This window comes from Ciona robusta, chromosome 8 (genome assembly GCF_009617815.1).
Source record: "Ciona robusta chromosome 8, ASM961781v2".
Lineage (NCBI taxonomy): Eukaryota > Metazoa > Chordata > Ascidiacea > Phlebobranchia > Cionidae > Ciona > Ciona robusta.
This window is the reverse complement of record NC_143242.1, coordinates 4,638,722-4,664,335: the sequence shown is the minus strand read 5'-3', so window position 1 is coordinate 4,664,335 and position 25,614 is coordinate 4,638,722. Positions and strand designations below refer to the sequence as shown.

The window sequence follows — 25,614 nt, the reverse complement described above, 5'->3', positions numbered from 1 at the left end:
GTTGCCATATATAATCTGGTATCGCATTAATCTTTACTTCTAACGTTCTCTACCGTTATATAAACCTTCTAACAGGTGCTGTATTGAGCATTATCTTTACTGTGTAATTTTATCATGACACTGAAATGCCTTGGGCGTTGAATTGACCTTCGTAATAATGCACTGAATTAGATTCTCGTGCAAACGAATTAAAAGTCAAAATAAATGACCTTAGTACTACGAGTAAAACTTAATTACAAATTTGTTTACGATAGAAAACCAGTTGTACAGCATTTGGGACGAGGTTCAATAAAGTTTCCTCCCTTGTAGGCTATCCCCTCATTGTACAAACATGTTAGTTCTAACTTTCAAATCTTTAGGGCCGTTGTTTTATCGTTAATTAATGTTCGTGTTTAATTATGAAGTATTATTTGATCTTCACTACCGAATTAACAGTATAAAGCTTTTGGTAAACCAATGTCAAAAATTCAACCAGAAAGGCTTAAAAATGCAGTAATCTATCCAGAAATACTACAAACATATGGGAATGCCTCGTTTTCTGCAAACGCTTGTTCGACACGTTTAGTGGATGACGTCACCATGTGTTCCTACGTGACGTAACGTAACTGCTGACAGCATAACGTAGCGTACACTACGCGTGGAAGGTGTAGCAGCACAACAACGCATTTTGTATTACGATTAAATGACGTATTTTGCAAAACCTAGGTTGTTTTTGCTGTATATAAATGGTGGTTGTTAAATAGGATTGCTAACTTTCGGAATAACTGCCTAAACGATATACGTTTTATAACATGACAGTTTTTGGGATGGCTACGTACCATATGTTGGAAATACGTGTAACTGTTAGTTCAATACATAGGATTAAAGCTGTTAACAATCTATGAAAGTTCTGCAGAGAAGTCGTGTGTTGCTGATATGTTAGGACAGTCTGGTAATAAACAGTAAACACAAATGCTTGAGAATGAGTGACATATGTCTCGCCTCTCTAGTTGTTTTATAACACTTCATATGGAACTAAGGAAGGGGAAGAAGAAAAGAAATTGCTGTTTTATCATCCTAAAACTGAAACCAGGGACAAAAAAGTAAACAATGTTGGGCTTTTTGAGGCTTTAGTTCAATTTACTAGAAGTTTTGCTCCCAACTCAGAATGTGAGACTCTGCGGACAAAGTTTCATCAGCATGTGTTTTTACATGCAGAGGAAAACTTCTGGCTGGTAATGAAAGTAGCAAATAGAACTTCAAAAGCACAACATAATGAATTTATTGCCTATGAGGATGAAATGGTGGACACTGTGTATCATGAGGTTTTGAAAAACTTGTACGAACCTTTCGCTTCTTACACGGCACTTTCACAGCCATAGTTGGAAATCATGGGGTGGAATTCCTAAGAGAAGAGTTAGACCATTGCTTTGGGCAACTGATGAAAACTAACTTGTCAAAATGTGACATCATGTCTGTATATAATGGTGTCTCATACCTCAATCTTGACAAAGCATCCTATATCGGATTTCAGTCTTTTATATTTACACTTCAAGACAAGTTTAAAGACGTTGAATCTTCATTGTTAATGTTCAATGATGCTGTTATTTTGAGTGGGCTAGATGAAACCGACACCAAAGTCATCGTAAAATACCTCAAAGCAAGTTAAAGTTATGCCTGGCGTATCCAAATAGACTCCACATCTCAATAAGTGGTATTTCAACGTATATGTTGACGTATGGACACATGGTGACTTCATTGTTTACAAAGCAAACACACCAAACAGACAAGAAGGGCTTTCATAAATTTTGATGCCCCAAACTCTATGCAACAGGTTGAAGTTATATTATACCAATACCAAAGCATAACTGCTTGCTTATTCCTTAACAAACCTCTATACCACTTGTGGATTTAGCAAAGCAGCTTGATGCCTTTATGGGCCCTCAGTTAAAAACATTAACAGCTTCAATTGTTGATCAACAAAAGAACAATTATGACATCACTGAGCCAAATTTAAAGCATGTTTATCACAACCGATGTAGTTTGTCTGTTGATTCAACCTGCCATGTAACTTCACACAGCGGGGAAGTATCATGTGTAATACCAACAGATGTTATGCAAGTTGTATGCGACATTAACCGGACTTTCAGTCGCTCAAAATGTGAAGAACACGAAGTAATAAACAAAGTTCATAATGACCACTGGGTGGCATCAAAGAGGACAAACGGACGGGAACTACATGTAGTCGTGAATCATAAAAACGCAAACTTAAGCGCTGTTACTGAGGAAATTAAAAAAGTGTCGTGTCATTTTAATGGAATCAATTTTGCTGAGTAATAACTACATCTCTATGACGCACAATCAGCATTATCTAATAATTGTTAGCACTTTGGTATTCTATTCTATGCGGGTGAGGTCCTTGTTGAAGACCTGGGATTTAAGCCAGATTTGGCCCAACAGCACTTTGGTAATTTTTCCCAATATTTTTACTTCTATGTTGCAGAAGGTATAAACAAATCAAGGGCAAATAGTGATTTATAAGAGTTACAGTTCTAATACCGTATTGGGTAAAATCACTGTACTAAATTTTTTCCTAGAAAATGGTCTGCAATAAAATGGATACGTATGCCAAATATATGTTTTGTTTGTTTTTACTACTTTCTCATATGTACTAGTAATAATTTTGGTATAGATTATTTTCGTAATCTTTTATTGCACAAAGTTCCATGTTATACAAATTATTAGGTAATTTCATTCTTAAATTTAAATATACTTATTCGCCTTTTATTACAATTCATACTATATGTCCAGCAATTTTTTTTTTTTTTCGAAGAACTTATCTCCTGGCATAAAATGAAAAATGACTTTAATAAAAACAATGTATTTTCTGCCATTTGGTTAGACAGGGTTAGGTTTTTGATTTGCCGAAAGATTAGTTTTCGAACAATATTGAATTATATGCGATATAGTTTAATAGTAACATCAGAAAAATATATATTTTTAATGTTCTTTTATGCGATTGCGACCTTATTTAACCATTTTCTCCAATATTAGACGTTAGAGTTTAAATCAATGTAGGAATGAATTATCACCCTACTGCATATAAAAAGATGCAACCTGGACATTCAATTATTCAGAAAATCTACAGTTTAAGTCCAAACACAGCGTCATGTAGCAGACGTGCCTGCTTTGTTGGAATCTGTGTCTGTTTAATTTTTTATTACCTGGCCCCGTATTTCTTTAGACAAGTATTCAGTGGGTTTTCATACAAGAGTGCGGTACATTTATGCACAACAAGGTATATATTGGTTTCTATTTTGTAACATACTTAGTATCTCGTAAGCTGGCACAAGGTGTATGAAACAGGACACCCGTGTTTACTGACTGTCTTTTCCGGCCACATGAGGCTAAAGTAAGTCACATTCATGTTTGATCTTTATATTGTAATCTTTACATTTTTGATTCATGTAAATGAACTGCTAATATTTAGTTCTGTATGGGTGAGGTGTTATGCATATTTTGAATTTATATTTGTTTTTATAAAATCGGACTACTTTAACCAACTACTGTTTTTTACGTTACAGACATTTGGCGCCGCATTATTTGTCAGCGATTGAGTTCGACGCGAGTATTAACCATCTTCCTATCAACGAGAAAGATGGGGAAGTTCCACAACTTCCATTTGTTGGGAATGGAAAGCTGGCGTCACTCGTAAAATACGAGCAAGAAGATTCCGGGTTATATCTTTTCTATGACATGCTGTTTACTAACGAAAATAAGAAAGAAGAAAAAGAACATAAATTATTAAGGTAATTGGTTCAATATATATACTGTTGCTGCCAGGCATATTTATACTTGTATTTTAGCTCTTCTGGTAAAAAAAATATAAGTGTAATTGGTTCAACTTACAATAGGCTAAGGTGTGCTGTTTACCATGATTCTTTGGATATACGTTTTCAGTTGAAATTTACCATTTTACTTGTTTGGCATGGCAACCCCAGAGGTATAACACAACTACAAGTTATTTATAGCAAAACATATGTAGTTGTAATGTTGTATCATTAAACTCATGAGTGCTTACAGTTGCGAGTTACCACATATGCAACTTTGTGGGTAATACTGTTTTAATAATTGTGACAATTGGAAACTTATTAGTAACCAATACCACCCAGCCTTATATACATTAGCTCAAGTCCAAGCTTTAAACAAGTATTTCAACACAGATTGCCATATGATCCATTATTACGACCAGAACATGTAACTGGGTCCCACCATAAAGAAGAAGTATCTGTGGTAAACTTCAGGAATGGAATTGTTGAACATTTATCATGCTATTCATCCTCGCATGGACCCCTGTTTCTCAACCACACAGTTATTGCCCACAGGTAACTGTATTATGGATATTTGCCACTTGTCACTTACTCAAGTAGTTGTGTATTTTAATTTACTCACACTGTAATTTAATTTCTGCCATTTTGCTGTTAGTTTCCTTTCTTTCTTGTTTAATTACTTACTACAGATATATAGTGGATACAAGCTTTAGTAGTATTATAATACTAGCATCGAATCATTTTTTAATCATATTTGATTGCCTGTTCCCCTAAATCTTTGCCAACTGCTAACAAATATACTTCATTCTGCTGCTTATGTTCATCTGCCGAGTTAAAATGTAATTTTAAATGTAGCTCCTTCAATAATGTTAATTTTATTATACCAATGTTACATCTGCCATACAGCAAGAGTGTATCAGAAGATTTTTGCAATAAATAAAAATAGTCTAACATGTTGAATACATTTCAGATCTCGTCCTAACGTATTACTACAGCGCTTGGAAGGTAGAATAGACGGAAAAGTGGATCTGAAGACGTTTACATCCATCAGCAAACCATCAACCATAATTCTGTGTTTAAACTACTTGCTACAAACAAAGCTCATAATAAACAATACAAGTAAATCTGTTTCTATTCTGTATAAATGAGGTCGTATTACAAGGCTTGCAATGTGATTTAGACCTGAGTTGGTCCATTACCCCAACAGCGTTTACCCTGCTGTTAGGTGTCTATATAAACAAATAGAGCCAAATTATATTGCATTCACCACATTAACCAATGAGGTTCCCAATGTGCCCCCAGATTTGTAAAAAATTAACAAAATATATTATCCTCAGAATATATGGTGGTACTGTTGAAGTTGGACATCTAGGCAAAATGGCAGTTGTATTCTCTATCACTGACACCCCGGATACCTTACGTGCCACAACGGATGTTACAACTCTTGACTCTATAACTGGTGCGTAGTTACTTAACAAAAATGGCGTCTACTTGTAACGAATTCCCCAAATCTGCCGCTGATCTAGCGCTCATGAAGTTAGGCGATTCTCAAACAAATAGCATATAATTATATATATATATATAAATAACAGACAAACCAAATCCATGTCTTGGAATAGGTTATAACGTGTGCAGTCAGATGGGTTTCAGGGGTCGCGACCCGCTCAATATTTTTTAATTAAAAATCTCTAATATCTATAAATTTTATTTTTTGAGACCTCAACGTTATATTTTCTGGCTGCTTCACTGGCTCTGCTTAACCATCTCAATAATCCTATACAGTTGTCATGCATTCAACTCCAACTAAAGAACCCAGCCCTGATGTGATGTCTAATTTGGTTAAAAAATTGACACCATATACTGAAGAAATACTTGGAATATCAACAGAACAGCTACTTGTGGAACATAAAGAAGCATGGGCCGATATATTACATACAGGCCTCACTATATCCACAGCTACAGATCTTGACCCACTGATACCAGAGCCAAGGTAACTGTATGTGTGTTCTATACTATATGGGTGAGATCCTATGTGGAATCCTATGGGTTCTGAGATTCAAGCACAGTTGGCCCATTACCCCAATATTGTATAGGCTATGCACATTCTATTTTATATTGGTATGGTCTAGAGTAAGGCACACCTAATACCTGGGATGTAGGCCTGTGACCTCAACACCCAGGGTGCTATAATCTAGAGTTTAGACCCAACTGAGACAGTATTTAAATACTCAATTTTAAAGGTTCTATTTTATAAGGTGGAGGTCTTAAAGAACACTCACCTGTGACCTGGGATGTAAGTTTTTTGCCCCATTACCCCAACACCCAGGATTTTACCATCTAGACCCAACTGAGACAGTTTATAGACACTGGATAATTTAGATTCCATTCTATATCAAAATTGTATATGTACATTATATTCTGTATTGGTGAGGTCTAGAGTGAGGCACGCATAAGACCTGGGATGTAGGCCTATTACTACAACATCCAGGGCGCTACCATACAGACCCAAAACAGGCACTCAGTAATTGAGATTCTATTCTTCTATGAAAAATTTTAACAAGGGGCACACTAACTCCATCATTAATATATATATATATACGGCACAGAATTATCAACGCTACTCTCTATTATGTATTGTCAACTATGGATTCAAAGTTGCACGATAAAGATATTCCACAAGATGAGAGAAGGGATTTAATGAAAAGATTGCAGGTTGTTTAACATTTTGCTTTATTTTGTCCTACTTTAATCAATACAAGTAGTCAAAATGCTGGTATACTGTCAGTTTAAGGTGTAATTCTCATTGAGGCTACAGAACAAAAGACTAAGTATAATGTTAATGTCAGTTTTTGACTTAAAAATTAAAGACCTAAACAGACCTATACCAGCGTTTTTGATGATTAAGTTAAGTTATAATCCTCACCAAAGCTACAGAACAATAGACTAAGTTTCTCTGCTGGTATCATCTTACATAATTTTGCCTTGATCTCATATCCTGCTTTCCCATTTCCCAATGCATTGGTTCTGAGTATAGAACGCTAACACTAAAGCCTACACATTCAGTTTGCGGCTATTTTGCCTGTATATTGTAGTCTATATTCTTGTAAACCTAGAAGCACAACATTAGTCTGCAATCTGCTTATATGATGTTTGAAATGATATATATGTACACTGTATCACTGGAAATACACTGTGTGGTATAATAGGTACATTAATAACTTTTGTATATAACTTTGTTTGTGATTATATTTTTGTATGGCTGACAACTGACAACCCATAAGTGACCACTGGGTTGGAAAAATTGTCGTGCCAATGCATATTATATATTAGTTATTAATTACCATTAAATTTCACCCAGACACCAGATTATTGTTACAACGGCAACCCAACTGTTCATGCTGACAGGTTATGGCGAAACTTAAAAAATGTTGAAGACGTTGAGAATTTGGCCAAACATTGGACGTTAACATTGGGGTGGGTTGTGTATGAGTGAAACTAAATATATAATGGTACCCTATACATGGTGCAATTTAGGGGGAGCTTGGGGTGACATGACTCATTTTGAAATAGGGGTGACATCGTATGTTTTAGTACACCTTGATAGAGCTTTTAGCAAATAATGTGTCTATACAAACAAGCAGAGCCAAAGTATAGTGCATTTTCTACATGCTATGTTCTGTTATTATTAAGTATTTATAAAAATAAGAACACATTCATATGAAACCAAGCATAAAAATTCGAATACAATAGTTGATATTTAATCTTTGTATAATATAAGCCATTGTTGTATTCATAATATGGTGTGTGATTGAATAAATCGTATTGTGATGTCATACAGGAAGTATATTATGATAGCCTACCAAAGGTTACGACTATGAACATCAGACCCAAGTTATATAGTATTGGATGCATTAATCAATAAGGTTCCCTGTGCTTTATAACTATAACTATAATTGTAACTGCATTTTAACAGTTTCACCCCAGATTTTTAAAATTAAAAATTAACATGACACGTATACAGACAACACAGCCACAAAAAATATTAAAATGGGTTTTAGTATTTTTTTATAAACATGTTTTTTAAAGCCCATTTTAATGTTTTTTAATATAAACACATAATATATTTTATGAAAACAATTATTTTTTATGTATTTTTTTATTTTCTTTGGGGAAACGGGACCCAGAACCCCCTGTCTGCACCACTGTATGTAACTAACCTAACCAACAACACTCCATACATAGGAAACATGGATGCAAACATCTTATTAGTGAGGGTGCAGAAGGCGTCCTACAAGCAATGGTTATAAGCTTTGGTGGGCTTCAGTTCACCGACTTCGACTTACAGCTTCGCATAGACCCTGATATCATGCATAATGAAATCACTTTCAAAAGTCTCCTCTATAAAAATAATTCGATAAACGTCGCGATTCGAGCGGCAGAAGATTTGTCAACCCCAGTTATTGAAGTCTCAATGAGAGGTAAATAATGGTGTTGTGGAATTGTTTGAAAGTTTCTTTGCTATGTTTACGGTTGCTTAATAACTGCCCTTTTTACTTCTCCATTGCAGACTATGACATTATACCATTGAATAAATATTGTTGTTGTCGAATTATTTACAGTTTTTTTAGTTTTCTTATGGTTGCAATGTATATTAACCGCCTCTTTTATATCTCCGTTGCAAAAATGACATTATACTATTCAATTTATTTATATTTGTGTGACTCAGTTCTTATGACGTAATCCAAGTAATCTGGTTGGATATTGATTGACGTATGTGTCCTTGGGCAAGACACTTAACATTTGCTCCAACTTAGTGGTCAGTAATGGCTTATAACACCCTGGGTGTTTGCACTAAACGTTGCCAGAACAGCAACGTTTCCTTTTTCACACTCATAATTTGGGTGCAACAAGCACAGTTTTTCTCACACATTTTAATCATAGTGTGTTTTAACGTCTTGTTGTGCTGTTGATTCCGCATTTTTCGCTTACTAAAATACCTGATCTTCGCTACAGTATTTGAAGAGATAATAAAAATGTTATGTCATACTTATAACACATACATCATGTTATATATAATAATAAACCTGCCTGCAAGAATAGCAAATAGTAATATTATTCCAATCACAGACCATTCGAAACTCCCATTATACGCATGCGAGGGTGGATGTTTAAATCTAATTCAACAACTCCATCAACAAAGCAGAAGATTCCCCATCTTTGTAACTGAACCAAGCACACCAATATTATACATCTCTCATGACAAGTAATTTAACAATAACAACTATTTTCCACACTTTTATCCATAGATGTTTTAACGTCTGTTGTTTTGCTGTTGATTTCCTTTTTTCCTTCTTTAAATATCATGATCTTCGCTATCGCTTTTAAAAAGATAAATAAAAATTATGTTATTATATAAACATGTTTCAACTGTTTCAACCTTTACCGTGTGGTACTGATTTATTTTCCTGCTTTTTTACATATTATCCTTACTCCAACTGAAAAAACATAAGCTTCTATATTTGTGACTTTATTTTTTTCTCATTACTTCTTTCTTTATTTTTTTCTCTTTACTTTATTATTTTTCTCTTTGTTTCAGCTATTACTTTTTCGTTACTATAACTTAAAAAAAGAAATAATTTTTGTGCTATATTTTAATTTTAAATTGTATCTTTGTTTGTCTAACAGGAAGCACCTTGCAGACATGAAGCATACGCTGCATTTGAAATCAATTGTTAATTATAATGAACACATGTCAATAAAGAGAAAGGGTACTGGTAAGATATTAACCTTATATGTAATAGTATTTTATGTATATTATATACAAACCTTAAGTACCAAAAAAGTTTGAATTAGAATGTGTTAAATACCTGTCTTATTAGCTGTAACTAAACATGCATTTCTGACTATGACTAAACATGCGATTTCAATGCCTTTTACTTATGGGTGTATATGTCATTAAGCAACCTACACACTAATAGATTGTCATAGCAATACGCCAACTCTGAACTAAATCTCAGGTCCAATAATGTGCGTCGCTGTAGGACCTCACCCATATAGAATGTCTTTTTGTAAATATGCCTAAAATTCTGTGTGATACTTTGTCTAAAACCTCATTTTTATCTTACAGGTCTACCTCTGGTGTTCTGGCTTGGTATTGGATCACTGATCATATTTTTCCACATGTTTCTAATAAGATTAATATGCAAGGAGTATTACAACCCCACAGTACTACCAACCACCAATAAGACTTATTATTCAAACCGAGGCAGGCTAGCATCATAGTTGCAACTCCATTTAACCACTGTGTGTCCAGATTTTACCATAGTTAAAATAGAACACTGTACAACGGGCCGATACCACTGAAAATGAAAAGACTTTTATAAAGTGTAGCGTAAGCCAGGGTTGGGCAAATTTTGAAACAAACCAGATTTTGTTCATACCTTGATGTGCAGGTTATACAATCCCAATGCTATATAAATCTGTAACAAAAATATGAATTTGGTACTGAAACAGCTCTTTCGTCAACTTAGTACGGTACCAATGTGCAATGTTCAATATCATACAGTCTGATAAAAACGACTATGAAAACCATAGAACGTCAAAACGAAGAGCTGTTATAGAACTACAATATACCAGACAGAAACAGTTTCTACAATGGGTTGATTGCAATAATTTCCAACAAAACATTAGGGGTTCAAATATTATGCCATAGTTTGCCCATCCCTTGGTATAGATTATGAAGCAATATTGTTACTTGCCCAATTTTACTATGTGTTCCTTGCATAGGCACCAAACCTGGGGTGGCAGGGTAAAAAAGGTTTCAGCTCTGCAGGATAAAAAAACTTGTATTTTCTACCCTGCAATATTACTGAATATTATAACTTATAAGGCAAAGTTTTGAACTATCCCTGCCTCCCCTGCATTTTTAAAAGTTTGGTGCCTATGGTTTCTCATGTACTACACACACAACACTCAATTTGGGGTTTTTCGATAAAAACACCAGAATGTGCAGTTTGTTAAGGAATGAAAATAATAATATGAAGTTTTTGTAATCTATCCAAAACAAAATGTTGCCAAAAATGAGCGCTAATGAAAACCTGGTAAAATTGAGTTTTGTGTTGTAAAAAATATATACAGATAAGTAATGTTTTAGTTTGAAGCTTGTTTTAAACATTGTGGCTATTTTTGAAGCGCAAAAATACTTTTTCATTTAAAAAACTGAAGTTTGGTTAAGTTTTGCACGTATGGGTTGTTTATGTTTAAAAGTTATATTTGTGCAATCCAATTCTATGGTGTATTTGTTTATGTAAGACTATATAGTACTTTGACTCTGCATAAAAGAACTAAGTATATTTCTAACATGTGTGGGTGTATAAGGCATACATTTTAGCTCCTTTTGTGCCCTGTCACATTAAAATAGTATATATAGATTTTCATTGCATAACAAACCAAAAAAAATTAAAACAACAGTTTTATAGACATTTTATACTGTTTTTTTTTGCAGAGACCAGTTCTATATAAAATTATTGTTAATATATTGTTCATTAATATGAAGCTTTCGGTGTACCAGTGTCATTTAATTCCATTTTCCAGTAGTAATTTAGAAGCGTTTTAATATTTTTTTTGGTGTCATTTCATGCAGTTTTGGGATCATTTTTACGCTTTGTATTTTGTGCCTTTGAACACGAGTTGGTACTATCACAACACAGAACTTTCACTATAAATATATTTATTTGCAAAACCTAAAATAATTTAAGAAAAAGAATTACTCGCTGTAAGTGCAAAGTGAATTAAGTTTTACATATCAGGTCTTGGGACGGAAAAGAGTCTATGACGACAGGAAAGGAAAATAGAGTGCACAGCTATTGCACCTTTGTCAGGAGACTTGAGTTTAAACTGTCTGTATCTGTGTTTACTATTGCAGCATGTGTGCCACATACTATATTATATAATATTTCAAATTGCTCTTCTTGTAAAGAACAAAAAGCCATTTCAAGTATTAAGTTATGCCTAGTAGCAACATCAGCAGAATATCTAGAAATTGCTTTGGGTTACTTCTGCTTAACTTTATAGTTCTGCTTTTAAGCATTAAAACAGAACTTTAGTTGGAATTACAGCACGAAATAAAGTTTTCAAAATGCTGATCAAACTTTTTAAAACAATGAAGTTGATCAGCATCTGGCAAAACTGTGTTTTTGTTTCGTGCTGTCAACTTATAGCGGTGCGCGAGACATAAAGTGCGAAATTATCTTTATACAAATTACACAGTGTTGACCGCCATTGCATGATTGTCGTAAGCTTCTTGGTTTGGAGTCGCTACTATGGTTGTGCTGTTTATGGAAGAAGGATTATTATTATTATTCCTATGTGGCCTCCGAATGTTAGGAGAAGGTGTTGTGTTTGTGCTTTTTGTGCCTTGTATTAGAGCTGTCCCAATTGCTAACCCACACTGGCCAGGAGGGGGGGTTACGAAATAAGGGGGTGTCAGAGTTGGTTTCACTTTTTGTTTTTGTCACTTCATCAGAAGGTATACTGGTAGGCAACCATAGGAACACAGACACAACAGAAACTTGGTCGTTTGAACATTTTTCTTCACATATGGCTTCAGGAGTTAAAACCAACGAACAAATTTCTGTTTCTTCTTTAGACATTAATGCCTGCATTTGTATAAATTGTAAAGAGAATTAAAAATCATTTATTTGTTTTTCTATTCTATGTATCTATATATAAGACTTTACTCTCATATCAAGTGGGTACTGAGCCAAGTTGATTCTTCTATAGGGGTGGGGTCAGCCAGGTATAAAAATTGGGATTCAGGCCAAGGTTGGCCCAACGCCAACTGGCTATGTATTGAATATAGCTAAGACCTCATATATAAAATAAAAATACAAGTCACAAATACTTTATATGTTCCAATTACCTGTGTTGACCTATACATATCATCACAACACAGATCAATCGCCGCAAACGGTCGTGCTGCCATTTCAGCCATTTCCACTGCTCGATTAGCGCGTAACCTATGCACGTCGTACATCATTTTCATCTTCCATGTTACCGCTGCTATGAGGAGGATCACAAGGAAGGAGGAGAAAAGGATCAGGAGGATTTTGAGGAGACGGTTGCTTCGTTGGAGTAAAGAGATCTGGGAGTTTTATGGTGTTTAACTTTTTTTTTATAAACAGAAATTTTTGTTTTATTTGTTAAGTTTTTTAATTTGTTTTTTTTTTGTGACGACTTTTCTAGAAATTGTTTGTCTTGTGATCTGTCAAGTTATAACATGGGTGTCTTCTTGTACACCAGACACATATAACCTATTCATGCACCTTATGCTCACTGTCCAGTTGTCCTTTTACACACCATGCAGCAACACATACATACCTTTATAAGGCTTGGAGTTTTGAAATCCGAGACATAAATTCTCACTGTTGTATTTAGTCCATCCTGCCCTATCCTGTACTTGCTCGCATAAAATGTGAACGTATAATCTGTCACATTCTCCACTAATAAGATTGTTTGTTCTCCACCAAAAGCTATCTGTGTAGCGGTTGAAATGACAGCAAACCGGATGTTGCTTGATTGACTTGACAAAAAGTTCATTTGCACATCTTCTTCAAGTGGGGGGATGTTTTTAAAGTTAATTTTTGTAACATAAGTGTCGTCTGCGTCACTTTTTAAATTGAATGTAAATTGATAATTAATAAGAAGTGAGTAGAAACATGTCCCATTGCCCGTGGCATTCCCTGTGTAACCGTTATCTGTGTCACAAGCTTCACATGACCTGCCATTCACACCTTTGGTATCACAGTTACAAGCTCCAGTAGCTGAGTTGCAGGACTCCGCTTTTATCCCACATTCGCACTGAGTGCAGTTGTTCCCATTCCTAGGGTCGCCATAATATCCAAGTGCGCAGGTTTGGCATTGGTCTCCAGTTGTGTTGTTTTCACAATTAATACAAACGTTGTTTGCGTCACACTTACTATGTCCATTGCACTGACAAAGTGGGCACGAAGTGAAATACCATCCAGTTCCACACATACCAGCTGACACTTGATAGTTTTCAGTGACATTATCAAACACCATGGGTCCAGCACTGCTGCCTTCCATACAAGTACCGAGCCCTGTATGTAATCCATCATCACACCAACCACACTTTGGGTTATGCTGACAATCTCCGCATGTCTTTAATGCAGAACACTCATACAATGGACAAGATCCTTTATTTGTCCATTCCAGGCATTGACCATAGGGGTACTGTACAACATACGAGTTTGTGGAAATACACTGCTGTTGGTTCAAACACCACATACACGCACCGGTGGTGACACATGAGCTGCACGTGGTGGCCATAGAGCACGCTGTGCTGCATATTACGCCAACACTATCATCAAGTTTTTCCTCACAACCTCTCTCTGTCCATAAACAAACATCCAAACTATTACATTGGTAGCAATTGGAAAAACTTTTGCAAAAATCCACTGTTGTAATTGAGCAAGATGTTTGTATATTGGACCTTCCTTTCTTACAAGTATCAGTATCATTAAAAGCTCCCAATCCACATTTCTTACCATCCCACATACAAGATAAATCCTCTCTGCCTGAAATTAAAAAAATACTTAAAATATTTTCCGCAAAATTGAAGGTAAATATACACAAAACCAAAATATTTTTTTAAATTTTTTTTTAAAGATAAAAATTTAAACTAAAAATTCTGAAATTTTAAGTTGGGGAAATACAGATAAGGTGTAGAATAAATTGGGATATTCTAACTCTTGTCCAGAAATCATAGCGCCTCTACAAAGACATCACCCATATAGAATGTCATATTTGACTACACAAGTACTACCTTATAAATTTAATGCCAAAAATACAATACAAACTGAGATAATTAATTACAGATTCAAATGCAGACGTTATATAGGATCTATCTGAGCAATTTTAAATCTTAAGACACATTCTTGGTGTCTTGGTGACACCTACAAAACCTGCACCCTGCTGTTTTGCTTAGGTAAGCATGTTTAGTCATAGCCCCATATGACAGTTTGTCATCCTACACATTCTATTTATGAACTTCTATACTATATGAAGTCCTACAGAATGACAGCATTGACACGCCATGCAACCTGAGATGTAAGAGAGAGTTGGCCCATAACCCTGACACCCAGGGTGCTACAACCCAATAGTGACCACTGTGTTGAAGCAATGTCTGTTAAATGTCTTGCCCAAGGATACATACACCTATCTGTATCTTTTGGGGTAAATTTACAAATTTTAATCAATGATAATGCGGAATCAGATAGTCAAATACAGTAAAATGTACAACTAATTTTAATTACAACATACTCTGCCTTAAAATCTCACCTATACATGTTGTTTCATTGAAAATTGCTTCACAGCTGCCTGGTTGATAAGTCAACACATCATGTACCATCATACCATCATAACCACTGAATATGAACAAACTATTGGTCATTGTTGGTGATTGCGATGTCACAACAACACTGTCATGACCAAAACGACTTGGATTTAAACTGTTGGATTGTTCTTTTAAAGTGTGCCAGCTGTAAATATATAGATGTTAAAATTTTTAAGGCTTTACAATTGGTTTGGCCATTTACACTACAATGTTATAGATACAGTAGGGTGGGGTGGGGGAGATGGATACCGTTAGCACATAATATTCCATATTTCGATGTCCAAATATTTGGAATTTACAATTAGTTTGATCATTTAAATTACAACATTATAGATATAATATGGTTGGGAAAGATTAGCAAATAATACCCTATAGTTTTCAATCTATTTTTATAAACTAAAAATGAATGTCCTTTTTAACAAACTAACAATGAAAATACAGCAAAAAATATAATTCCCTAATATCCGTTGTTTACTACTAGACAGGACGATAAAATAGATAAAAAACATGGACCATCTTACCCAACCTACTATATAATTAACATACAATCAATATGATAGTTAATGTGTAATCCATTCATTAAATGAAGTGTTGACGGCATAATATTATCTTGGCGCCTTCTATATTGATAACAAAGTGTCTGGTGTCAGTTTCGAATAGAATAAACAACAATATGACTTCCGTATTAAAATAATACCATAGGTTATGTAACATGTAAGTAGTCGGTAGTGTCCAGTCTACATGTCTACTACTATATATATAGTAGGGCGGGGAAAGATGGGTCACCTTTAGCATATAGTATCGAAATATCCGGATCGTGTTTTAAACAATTAACAACGGTCTGTGTTAGTCAGGAGGATATAGTTTTATAATTCATTGAATGTTTTTTGTTTACAACTAAATGGGATGAGAAAATATAGTTAAAAGGTGTCCCATCTTCCCCCAGCTTACTGTATATATATATTAAAATTATTTTAAAATGACTTTTTATGTCTTACTCCTGACAGGAATGAAATACAGAAATATTATTTTTTTCATTTTTCTTCTCCATTTTACAAAGGTAAGGTCCCGCAGCAAACACACTATGGGGCCTAATATTTATGCAAGAGTTGGCCCATTACCACAGAGTTTTACTGGCATCTCATATGCTAAAAATTTACCACATACAGACCTATGTTTATGGCAACCAAATTTTGAAGAATCCTAGGCCCTAACAACAGATTTTTTGGAACTAAACCAAATCAAATATAAGTAAGTACCAGCTTAGTGTATCAATATAGACAGTTGTTTGTGGATAAACACTGGACATAGCTATGGAGCTAGTATTGGTGAACAATATTACTGTTAAATATTAACCCTTGGTTCCATGAATAGCTGTATGTATGTATGTAGAAAGATAAGCACGTGTGTATATGTGGATATATTAAAACAAGCATGATTAGTAAGGAATGCTGGATATTTGCCTTTGTATTTACAGTGTGTTACTGTTATGTAATAGATAGGTTTTTATAATGCAGTGTAAGAACGGAACACTTAACTTTATTTAAATTTTATAAGATTTTTATACAATGTTAAAAATGTACTTGAATCCACATTTAAATACTTAGGAAAAAAGCCCGTTTTAGAGTATATGCATTAATATTAGTTATTTGTTTTTTTTATCAATTTACCTTTTTTATCAATTTACAACTATGTGTCTATAACTACAACAACCATATACTCATATTAATACATACGCAAATAACCAAAACATATTACCATAACTTTAACTACTAAGGTCACAACTCACAAGGTGCATAAAATACTGATTTTCTCATCAGTCTCCATTAGAAAATTACAGCCCATTTATATAACATAATTGTCTCCAAAAATTTCGTTTAAAAACTAATACTGTTTCAGTGTTTCAGTGATTAGAATTTTTAAAACAGTACTACAAGCCTGTTGTTCTTTAAGACTGTAACCATATTAAAAATTGAACAAAGTGCTACTAACCTGTTGCATTGTATATTATAAGCCATGAAACTTGGTGAGTAACATAAAGCTCCTTTGCTTTCATTTGTATCATTATGTGTGTTTCCACCATACACATACATCACTCCATTTATTAAGCTTGCTGAATGTAAATATCTTGGCTGGTCTGATGATTTCAGTATTGTGAAGCATTTGCTGTTAGGATTGTATGCGTATGTTGTTGAAACCAGTGCTATTGAACTGAGCACGCTGATTGCCCCACCATGGATGTATATTAGGTTCGTAGTTGGATCGTATACAGTTGTGTGTCCGAATAATCCTGGTATTTTATTTTTACCGACCCTTCCTGTTTGTGGCCTGTGCCATGTCTTGTTTATGATGTCATACTCGTACACAAATTGGCTGTATGACATCACAGGATGATATCCAAACATCACAAGCATGATTGTTACATTGTTATTCAGGGTAACTATGTCAGCTGTATGACCCGACAATTCCAATACACTCGTCCCATTGTTTAATTGTTTGTTGAATGTGACATCATAATCAATTTTCATCCACGTTGAATTGATTTTGTCGAACTGCCAAATATGGTCAACGGCTTTTTTCGGTTTTCGTTAATTTCCCCCCAAAAACAATCAAAGAATTTTCCCATGCTACCATCGTGTGGCCATATCTTGACTGCGGGTACGTCTGGTTCGAAGTCACTACAGTGCTCCATACTTGAGAAGAAACATTGTACATGAACAGGTCTTGCATAGTTGGTACACCAAACTTCATGCCCCCATACACCCAAATCTGGTGGTCAACTGAAACTGCTGCGTATGAAGCACTTGGTGTGGTTGCACGAGGATTGAACTCAAAACTATCCCAAACACCCTGTAAAAAATAATACTGAGTAAGTAATATACCATAAACATAATACGGATCTGGTGCTACAAAAACGTAACAGACAAAAATCAAGTTCAACCAATTGTATAATAAAAGTATTAATTTAAAAGATAAATATTTCGCCAAAATGGCAATGCAGTCTTTTAAAAATCAAATAGAATCAACAAACATAATTTTTATTTATTTCTTTAAAATTGATAGAAAAAGATCATACCATTTATAAAAAGAAGAACTTAGCAAAATAACAGGAGTTAAAACACGCTGTGAATAAAAGGAGTAGGAAAGAGCGACACATAAAAGCATAGCTGTTGCACCCAAGTGAACTGAAGCACACTTAAGTATCAATGGTTTAAGTTAGAGGTCAGGAACCAAGGACTTATAAGTCAGATGCGACTCTTTTGATGACAGCATCAGTCTTACAAAAAAATCTTGCATTTCTTATCATGATGGTTTAATAATAATTTTTCTGTAAATTCTATTTGTATTGATCAACTAAAACAATCTATTTGTATTTTTATTTGTTTTTATTACAAATAATACTTTTCTGTAATTTCTGTTTGTAATAATCAACCAAAACAAGTTATTTGTAAAAATTATGCTAAGAATATCAGATGTATATTTTTATCTCTTGAACTAATTTTTGTGAAGATATTTTTGTGAGTCTAATTGTTTGTAAAATTTTTGAATCAATGTAATAAATAATTCAATCTTACATGTGATGTATTCCTAATGTCAATGATATTAATACATCATGTTAATTAATATACAACTACACAATATAGTCCCCAAGGTATACTGACACAAATCACATATGGCTACTGAATGTGTAAAAATTATAAGTGAAAAACCAATTATTATGACCTACAGTATGTGGTCATATAGATAAGCCAGAGTGTCCACAAGTCCACAACAAAATAATTAGAATGCTTGTAAACTAAACTAACAGTAGCGACATTTGTGGCAGAATATGAGCTATTATTATGTGGTTACAACATTAGAATGTTGCACCTAACCAATGTAATGTGTTTGTTTTGTATTCTGCATCATATGGAATAATGAACATGGCTATATTGTGGGACAACAATGCTGTTTGCTATCCAAATAATGCAACAGTATGCCTTTTAATATATTCTAAACGGATGACCTGGAATTTAGGACAGATTTGGTTCATTACCTGAACACCTAGGGTGCCTTTATACAACATAACATACCTTAGTGTTCTGGAGCATACGGTACAGTTATTATATTGTAAGACAACAATTCTATTTTAACAGCAACAAGTTTTGCAAACAAAGCAAGTTAAAGCAACACCATACGCATACTTTTTATTATATTCTGTATAACTTAGAATGGAGGCCAGATTTAGCCCATGCCTCCCAACATTATATATGTACATTTTATTCTATATGTGTGAGGTCCTACAGCAAGGCATACCATGGGACTAGAGATTTAGGTGAGATTTGACCCATTACCCTGACAATCAGACCAGACTATGTTTGTACGACATACCTTAGTACTTGGTGCAGGCAGTGAACAATCCTGGCCAGTGTGGCCAGTTTCACAATCACACTGATCAACTGGGTATGAACTTGAGCATTTGCCATAGTTTTGTGCAGCACTGCAGTTGTTGGGACAAGTTTGTGCCTGACATGAACTACCATGCCATCCATTTCCACATTCACACTTGCCCACTGTACAATAGACATCAAAATATTAATTATAAATAGTAGGTTGGGGTAAGATAGTCCATGTAAATATGGTAAGTTGGGGTAAGATGGTACACGTAAATATGATTATTGTTAAGTAAGATGATGAATGTTTTTATTCTCTTTTATAGGTAGTAAACAAAGAATATTTACAGTAATATTCAACCGTATGCTCCCGAAAAGAGCTTGTTAAATGTTAAAAAAACAAAATTAAAATAGATGGCATATTAAGTGCTAATTGTATCCATCCTACCCCACTAGGGATGCACATTACAGAATAATTAGGTATTCTAGGATATCCTAGAATACTTTATTTCGAATCTAGAATTCCGAATCTAGAATTTCGAATCTTTTTATATTTATAGGAAAAAATAATTTTACCCACATAAGTCAGTTTATTGACTCTTTCATACCCCCCTTGTTGGAACATGAGCTGTAAAATGATCAAAAATTGTACTATTGGGTAGTTTTTGCGTCATGAAACGTATAGCAGGTTATGAAAAGACGTTACGAAACGTTTACTCTTGAAAGTCCCACAAACACAAAAATATTTTTTTTCAAAATTAATAAGTTTCAAAAATTGTTAATATAGTATATGAGATGACGTGTAATTACGTCATTAAACAGAATACCGAATCCCGTAATTAGATTCGAATACAAAAGGATTCGAATCTCACGGATTCGAAATTCTGTAATGTGCATCCCTATACCCCACACCAATATACATTACCACACTACTTCTGTATAGACTGTATTCAACATATGTTTCTAATGTGAGCATGTAATGTAATATTCAAATCCCAAGCCAGCATATACAAATTAATACAATATAAGCATATACAATAAATACAGCATATACCTATTAACCTTACACTATCATAAAGCATGGCAAATAATAAATATAGGATTGATATTGTTTGAGAATCAGTGAGGCTGCCCATGAAATTGACAATGGCTGCCAGTGACTGCCACACTGTAATATGCTATTATTTAAAGTTTTAAACCCAGTATTAATTTACATTCATTGTATAGGCTGGTAGAGGTATGGTAACAACTTACAATCACACACCAAGAAATTAGATATGTACGGAAATCATTTTATGGCATAAAATTTTGAATGATAAAATAAGTCCTGTTTCGTACATAATGAAATACATTTGGTTAATGTACATACAAAAATATAATATTAATAGGAAACTATGATATGTTTATTCATTTCACAATAACATTCATACAGAAATATACCATGCAGCATAAAAACCAATACACATGAAATCAATACATCTAATCAATGTAGTATTTAAATTTAATACTAAGTGTGTGGTTGGCCAATATTAGGGATGCACATTACAGAATTTCGAATCTATGAGATTCGAATCCTTTTGTATTCGAATCTAATTACGGGATTCGGTATTCTGTTTAATGACGTCATCACACATCACCTCACATACTATATTAACAATTTTTGCAACTTATTAATTTAAAAAAAAAAAATATTTTTGTGTTTGTGGGACTTTCGAGAGTAAACGTTTCGTAACGTCTTTTCATAGCTTGCTATACGTTTCGTGACGTAAAACTACCCAATGGTATAATTTTTGATCATTTTACAGCTTGTGATCCAACAAGGCTGCTATGAAAGAGTCAATAAACTGACTTTTGTGGGTAAAATTCATTTTCCTATAAATATAAAAAGATTCGAAATTCTAGATTCGGAATTCTAGATTCGAAATAAAGTATTCTAGGATATCCTAGAATACCTAATTATTCTGTAATGTGCATCCCTAGCCAATATGTGTCTGACAGACAGGTTTGTAATTAGCACCTGTTATTACATTGGTTATTCTGATCCATACATGACATTACTAAGATTAACTTATGTATTCTCATATGGTGGAGCAACGACAGTTGTTATAACACTGGTCACAGGTTTTGTTTTTTATACACCTTATGCACCCAGCCCACTTAAGAATAACAATTTATATCTTTGAAAGTAAATAGTATTTTTTTTTCTAATGTATAGCTGACAATTTAGACAACCCATTCAAACCGGATTGGGTAACACTGGGTCAACTCAAAACAATTGGTGTTAAGTGTCATGCCCAAAGACACAATACTTTATGTTTAATAACAAAAATGGAATAATAAACTACCTGTGCAGTTTCCCCTATTGAAGCAATCATAGACACACTCATCAACTGTGTACGTCATATTGAAACCACTCATAGTATAAGCAACATCACTATAGAAGTGAATAAATGCTTTTCCTGATGTTGCAATTATTTCTGGGTTGTAGGAATTGTTCTGACCTGTAGATTAAATCTTTAATTAGTTCATGTTGTGAGGTAACAAAGGAGGTTGTGAGGTCACAATCAATGGATTTTTACATTATAATTAATTGGCAATCAATACATGGCACTACTTACATTTCAACAAGCATTGAAAATGCTGAATGAAGTTATTACAAATTTACAAATAAATAAACGTTTGGTAATTTTACGGATTTTTTTCTCATGGTTGACTTATAACGTGGGTGTTTTTTACACACCAGACACACATGGTGTATTCACATAGATCATTCTTAGTGTCAAGTTATAACATGGGTGTCTTCTCTAATATTGTAAACATTCTTTATGTAGTGTGTACTACCAAATGGGACGATAAAATAAAACAAAAATGTCCCATCTTATACCACCCATATATAAATACATGATAATAATTGACCTGCTGGATAAGTGATTCCATTCATTGAAGCAATGAGAGGGCTGAATGCTGAATCCCCATCATGAATGTAAAGATAATCCCAACCACATTCAGATTTAAATTCATTGAATGATAATCGTAATGGTGAAGTTCTGTGTTATATATGGGATTAGTTGATATAAAATTAGGCTTGTGTGTGTTCTTGGGCAAAACACCTAACAGCAATTGCTCCAACGCAGTGGTCACTATCGGGTTGTCCAAATTGTCAGCTATACATAAAAAAGTAAAAAAAATAAAAACCTAAAAAGAATACCAATGGTATAAGGACCGTCACTGTCAACCCCCCCTCCCCTCCTTTTGTGTGGGTAAATAATTTTGCATTCATAATTTTATTTTTTGGACTGCCTGTTTAAAAAAAGTTCTAAGCTTGTAAGTTACGGTTACATTTACATACAATACTCGTGGCAAAGAATTAGACAGTATACCAAAGTTTACATAAAACCATTACGGAAAATTAATTAAAACCACCAAGAAAAAATAACTAGCAACAAATTAATGGTTGTTAAAAACACTCTTAGGAAAAAAAATTACAGAGGAAAGCCTTTTCTTATATTTTCTTTATAACACATTACAAACAATGGCAGGTGCTAATACTGAATTTAAATTAGGTATAATGAAACAGTGCAGTGACTAATATGACCATAAAACTGGTAATTGGACTACATTAATAACTTGAACTCTTTATGCTTTAAATTTAATTAAATATTATGAAACAAACTTTAAATAGTAAAATTTAATATCTGGGTTTTATTAACATTTTTTGTTTTCTAGTAAATAATACATTTTTGAAAGGTGAAGTATTTTATCAATATGCAACAATGACTGAAACATTATTTAACTTAAAATTGAACACATGACATGAGTAGAACAATACATTAATAGAGTAATAGTTCAATTGAACATATAAATAGAAACAAATGGCAAAAGCGTGCATTGTCCCTGTTGGTGTTCTCACTTTACATTAATCATTAGGGTAAAGTATTATTCCAATCCCAGTTTGTGTATAAGCATCAGTCTGAGTATAAAATGTCGTGATTTTAGAACCTGGTTTAGGCTGTGCACTTACACACCATGCATATATATTGATCGAATTTTATTCAAAAACATAGTTTTAGGGACGCCTGGGGTTATGTCACTCACAATTTTGAAACAGGGGGACGTCATGTTTTAGCACTAAAATTTTATACCAAACGCAGCTTTTACCACATTTATTACTGTTAAGTGTATATAGAAACAAGCAAAGCCTAAGTATACTGAACTCGCTAGATCAATCAATGGGGTTCCCTATGTTTGACGACTATGAGTGTAACTTTATTTTAGCAATGCCACCACAGATTTTGCTAAAATATTAAAAAACATGACGCCTACGATTACTAAAAATTTTTGAATAAATTCACGCTTGACTGGCTATAGTTGTTATAGGGGTGAGGGGTGTGGGTGTGCCCTTTTGTTCGATAAATAAAACTCGCTTTATGGATGAATGCACATAACAAATTTAGTGTCATTGTTGTTTGAGTAGGAGAATTCAACATTCTAATTTTAAATTTTTGAATAGAACCGCTTGTCATGGTTGTTCTATTCCTCTTAGTCAAAGCACAATGGCATTGGGATAATAAAAAACAGCTAGGATTTGTAACTGTGATGAATTCTGTAAATCTGGCCCATACTACTGCCCATAAATTTAGACGATTCTTCCAACGAAATAACAGTCAAGGTCAAGCGCTACGAAATATTACCAAACAAAAATCAATTTCAACAAATAGTGTTCTATGATAGACATATTTTGGCTAAAATAGCAACACCGATCAGCCTATTCGAATAGAAAAAAGCCAGAGTTTGTTATTCTTGTTAACTTGGTAGAAAATGTAAAAACACATCAATAAAGGAAATCCATTGATTTAAGGTTTAATTCCCACTGCATTTAAAAAACTCCTCGCCTATGCTTGACAATTCATGTCAATAACAAAAGTATAGACCTATAATGTTAGGTCAGTTTTAATACAAACATAACAGTCTATTTGTATGATACAACTGTCTTTATTTTAAATGTTTCAGTTTAATCAGTAAAACCCAAATGTTATGGGCTTTCATGTTTGTATTAAAACCAACTGGAAAATTCATGTTTTTAGCACTTATGCTGTTATAACTTGTTCTGTTTTACCACAATTCACAGTCAGTTTTACCACAATTCACACACCAAACTTTGACCACAATTCACACGACCATTTTTTATCACAATTGATAACTTAATATGACTAATCATGTCATGTCATTTCTATCTCTAATATCAGGAAGTTAAATGCTGACTGCACAATTTGTTAAAGTAATAAAGGAAGCATGGGGAAATGCAAAATATACAGTATAGAACCACATGATAGGCTATAAATCAACTAAATGGCTGTTTTAAAAAAAACTGCAAAACATAATTAATTTCCGATGTATATTCAGGAGTTTATTACACCACATTAGATTAGTTACCTGCTTTTTGGTGCAATCAGCCAGGAACATTTACTCTTAGCTGCATAATCTCCTGGGCTGTCAGACAACATTCCTGAAATACAAAGTAAACATAAGTGGTATATAATATGTTATATATATGTAAAACCTACTTTCCCATTTTTTTTAATAATTTATTGAGTTTTCTCAACTTATGGACAAAAAACATGGGAATTGGGTTTATGTCAGAGTATAATGTACTATGCTAGGAATTGAATAAATACATAGTCGACTGTAGCAGCAACTTAAGTCATTAGTTTCAAAATTTCTCCATGTTTTTTTAAACCAATAAAATAATTCTATAGACAAATTAAATCAATTGTTCAATAATCCAATATTTTATTCATAAACTGAACCCACCATTGTCAGTGTCGAGCAGTATTCTTCCATCACAATGGTCACATAGATCCCCGGCCCAACCATTATGACACACACATGCCCCACCAATACAATCCCCCATCAAACAAACCTCTGTTGTTGAATTAACATTGCACTCACAATACGATTCAAAGAAAAATGAACTTAAAACTAGGGCACCCACTAACCAATATATTTGCATTATGTGATT

At 33.8% G+C, this 25,614-nt stretch overlaps 3 protein-coding genes across 3 annotated transcripts; 2 read left to right on the top strand and 1 right to left on the bottom strand.

Annotated features, from left to right (window-relative positions):
* The first annotated feature begins 647 nt into the window (after positions 1–647).
* LOC149732544 (uncharacterized protein KIAA2013 homolog) lies at positions 648–11,520 on the top strand. The gene is made up of 12 exons (XM_089883111.1): positions 648–3,277; positions 3,564–3,788; positions 4,203–4,364; positions 4,780–4,947; positions 5,147–5,268; positions 5,592–5,799; positions 6,416–6,521; positions 7,168–7,283; positions 8,052–8,287; positions 8,937–9,072; positions 9,495–9,583; positions 9,937–11,520. The coding sequence occupies exons 1-12, from the start codon at positions 3,060–3,062 to the stop codon at positions 10,089–10,091; spliced, it is 1,941 nt and encodes a 646-aa protein (XP_089739237.1). The 5' UTR covers positions 648–3,059; the 3' UTR covers positions 10,092–11,520.
* Positions 792–3,034, top strand: LOC149732545 (vacuolar fusion protein CCZ1 homolog). The gene is given in 4 exon segments (XM_089883112.1): positions 792–842; positions 990–1,329; positions 1,332–1,870; positions 1,873–3,034. Coding segments are annotated over 4 exon segments (1,374 nt in total). The 3' UTR covers positions 2,317–3,034.
* A 1-nt stretch (position 11,521) lies between the features above and the next one.
* Positions 11,522–25,612, bottom strand: LOC149732543 (attractin-like protein 1). The gene is given in 12 exon segments (XM_089882889.1): positions 11,522–12,282; positions 12,284–12,466; positions 12,730–12,951; positions 13,188–14,404; positions 15,168–15,367; positions 17,215–17,810; positions 17,812–18,072; positions 19,594–19,775; positions 21,941–22,096; positions 22,512–22,642; positions 25,029–25,101; positions 25,407–25,612. Coding segments are annotated over 12 exon segments (3,633 nt in total). The 5' UTR covers positions 25,606–25,612; the 3' UTR covers positions 11,522–12,069.
* Between the last annotated feature and the right edge of the window lie 2 nt (positions 25,613–25,614).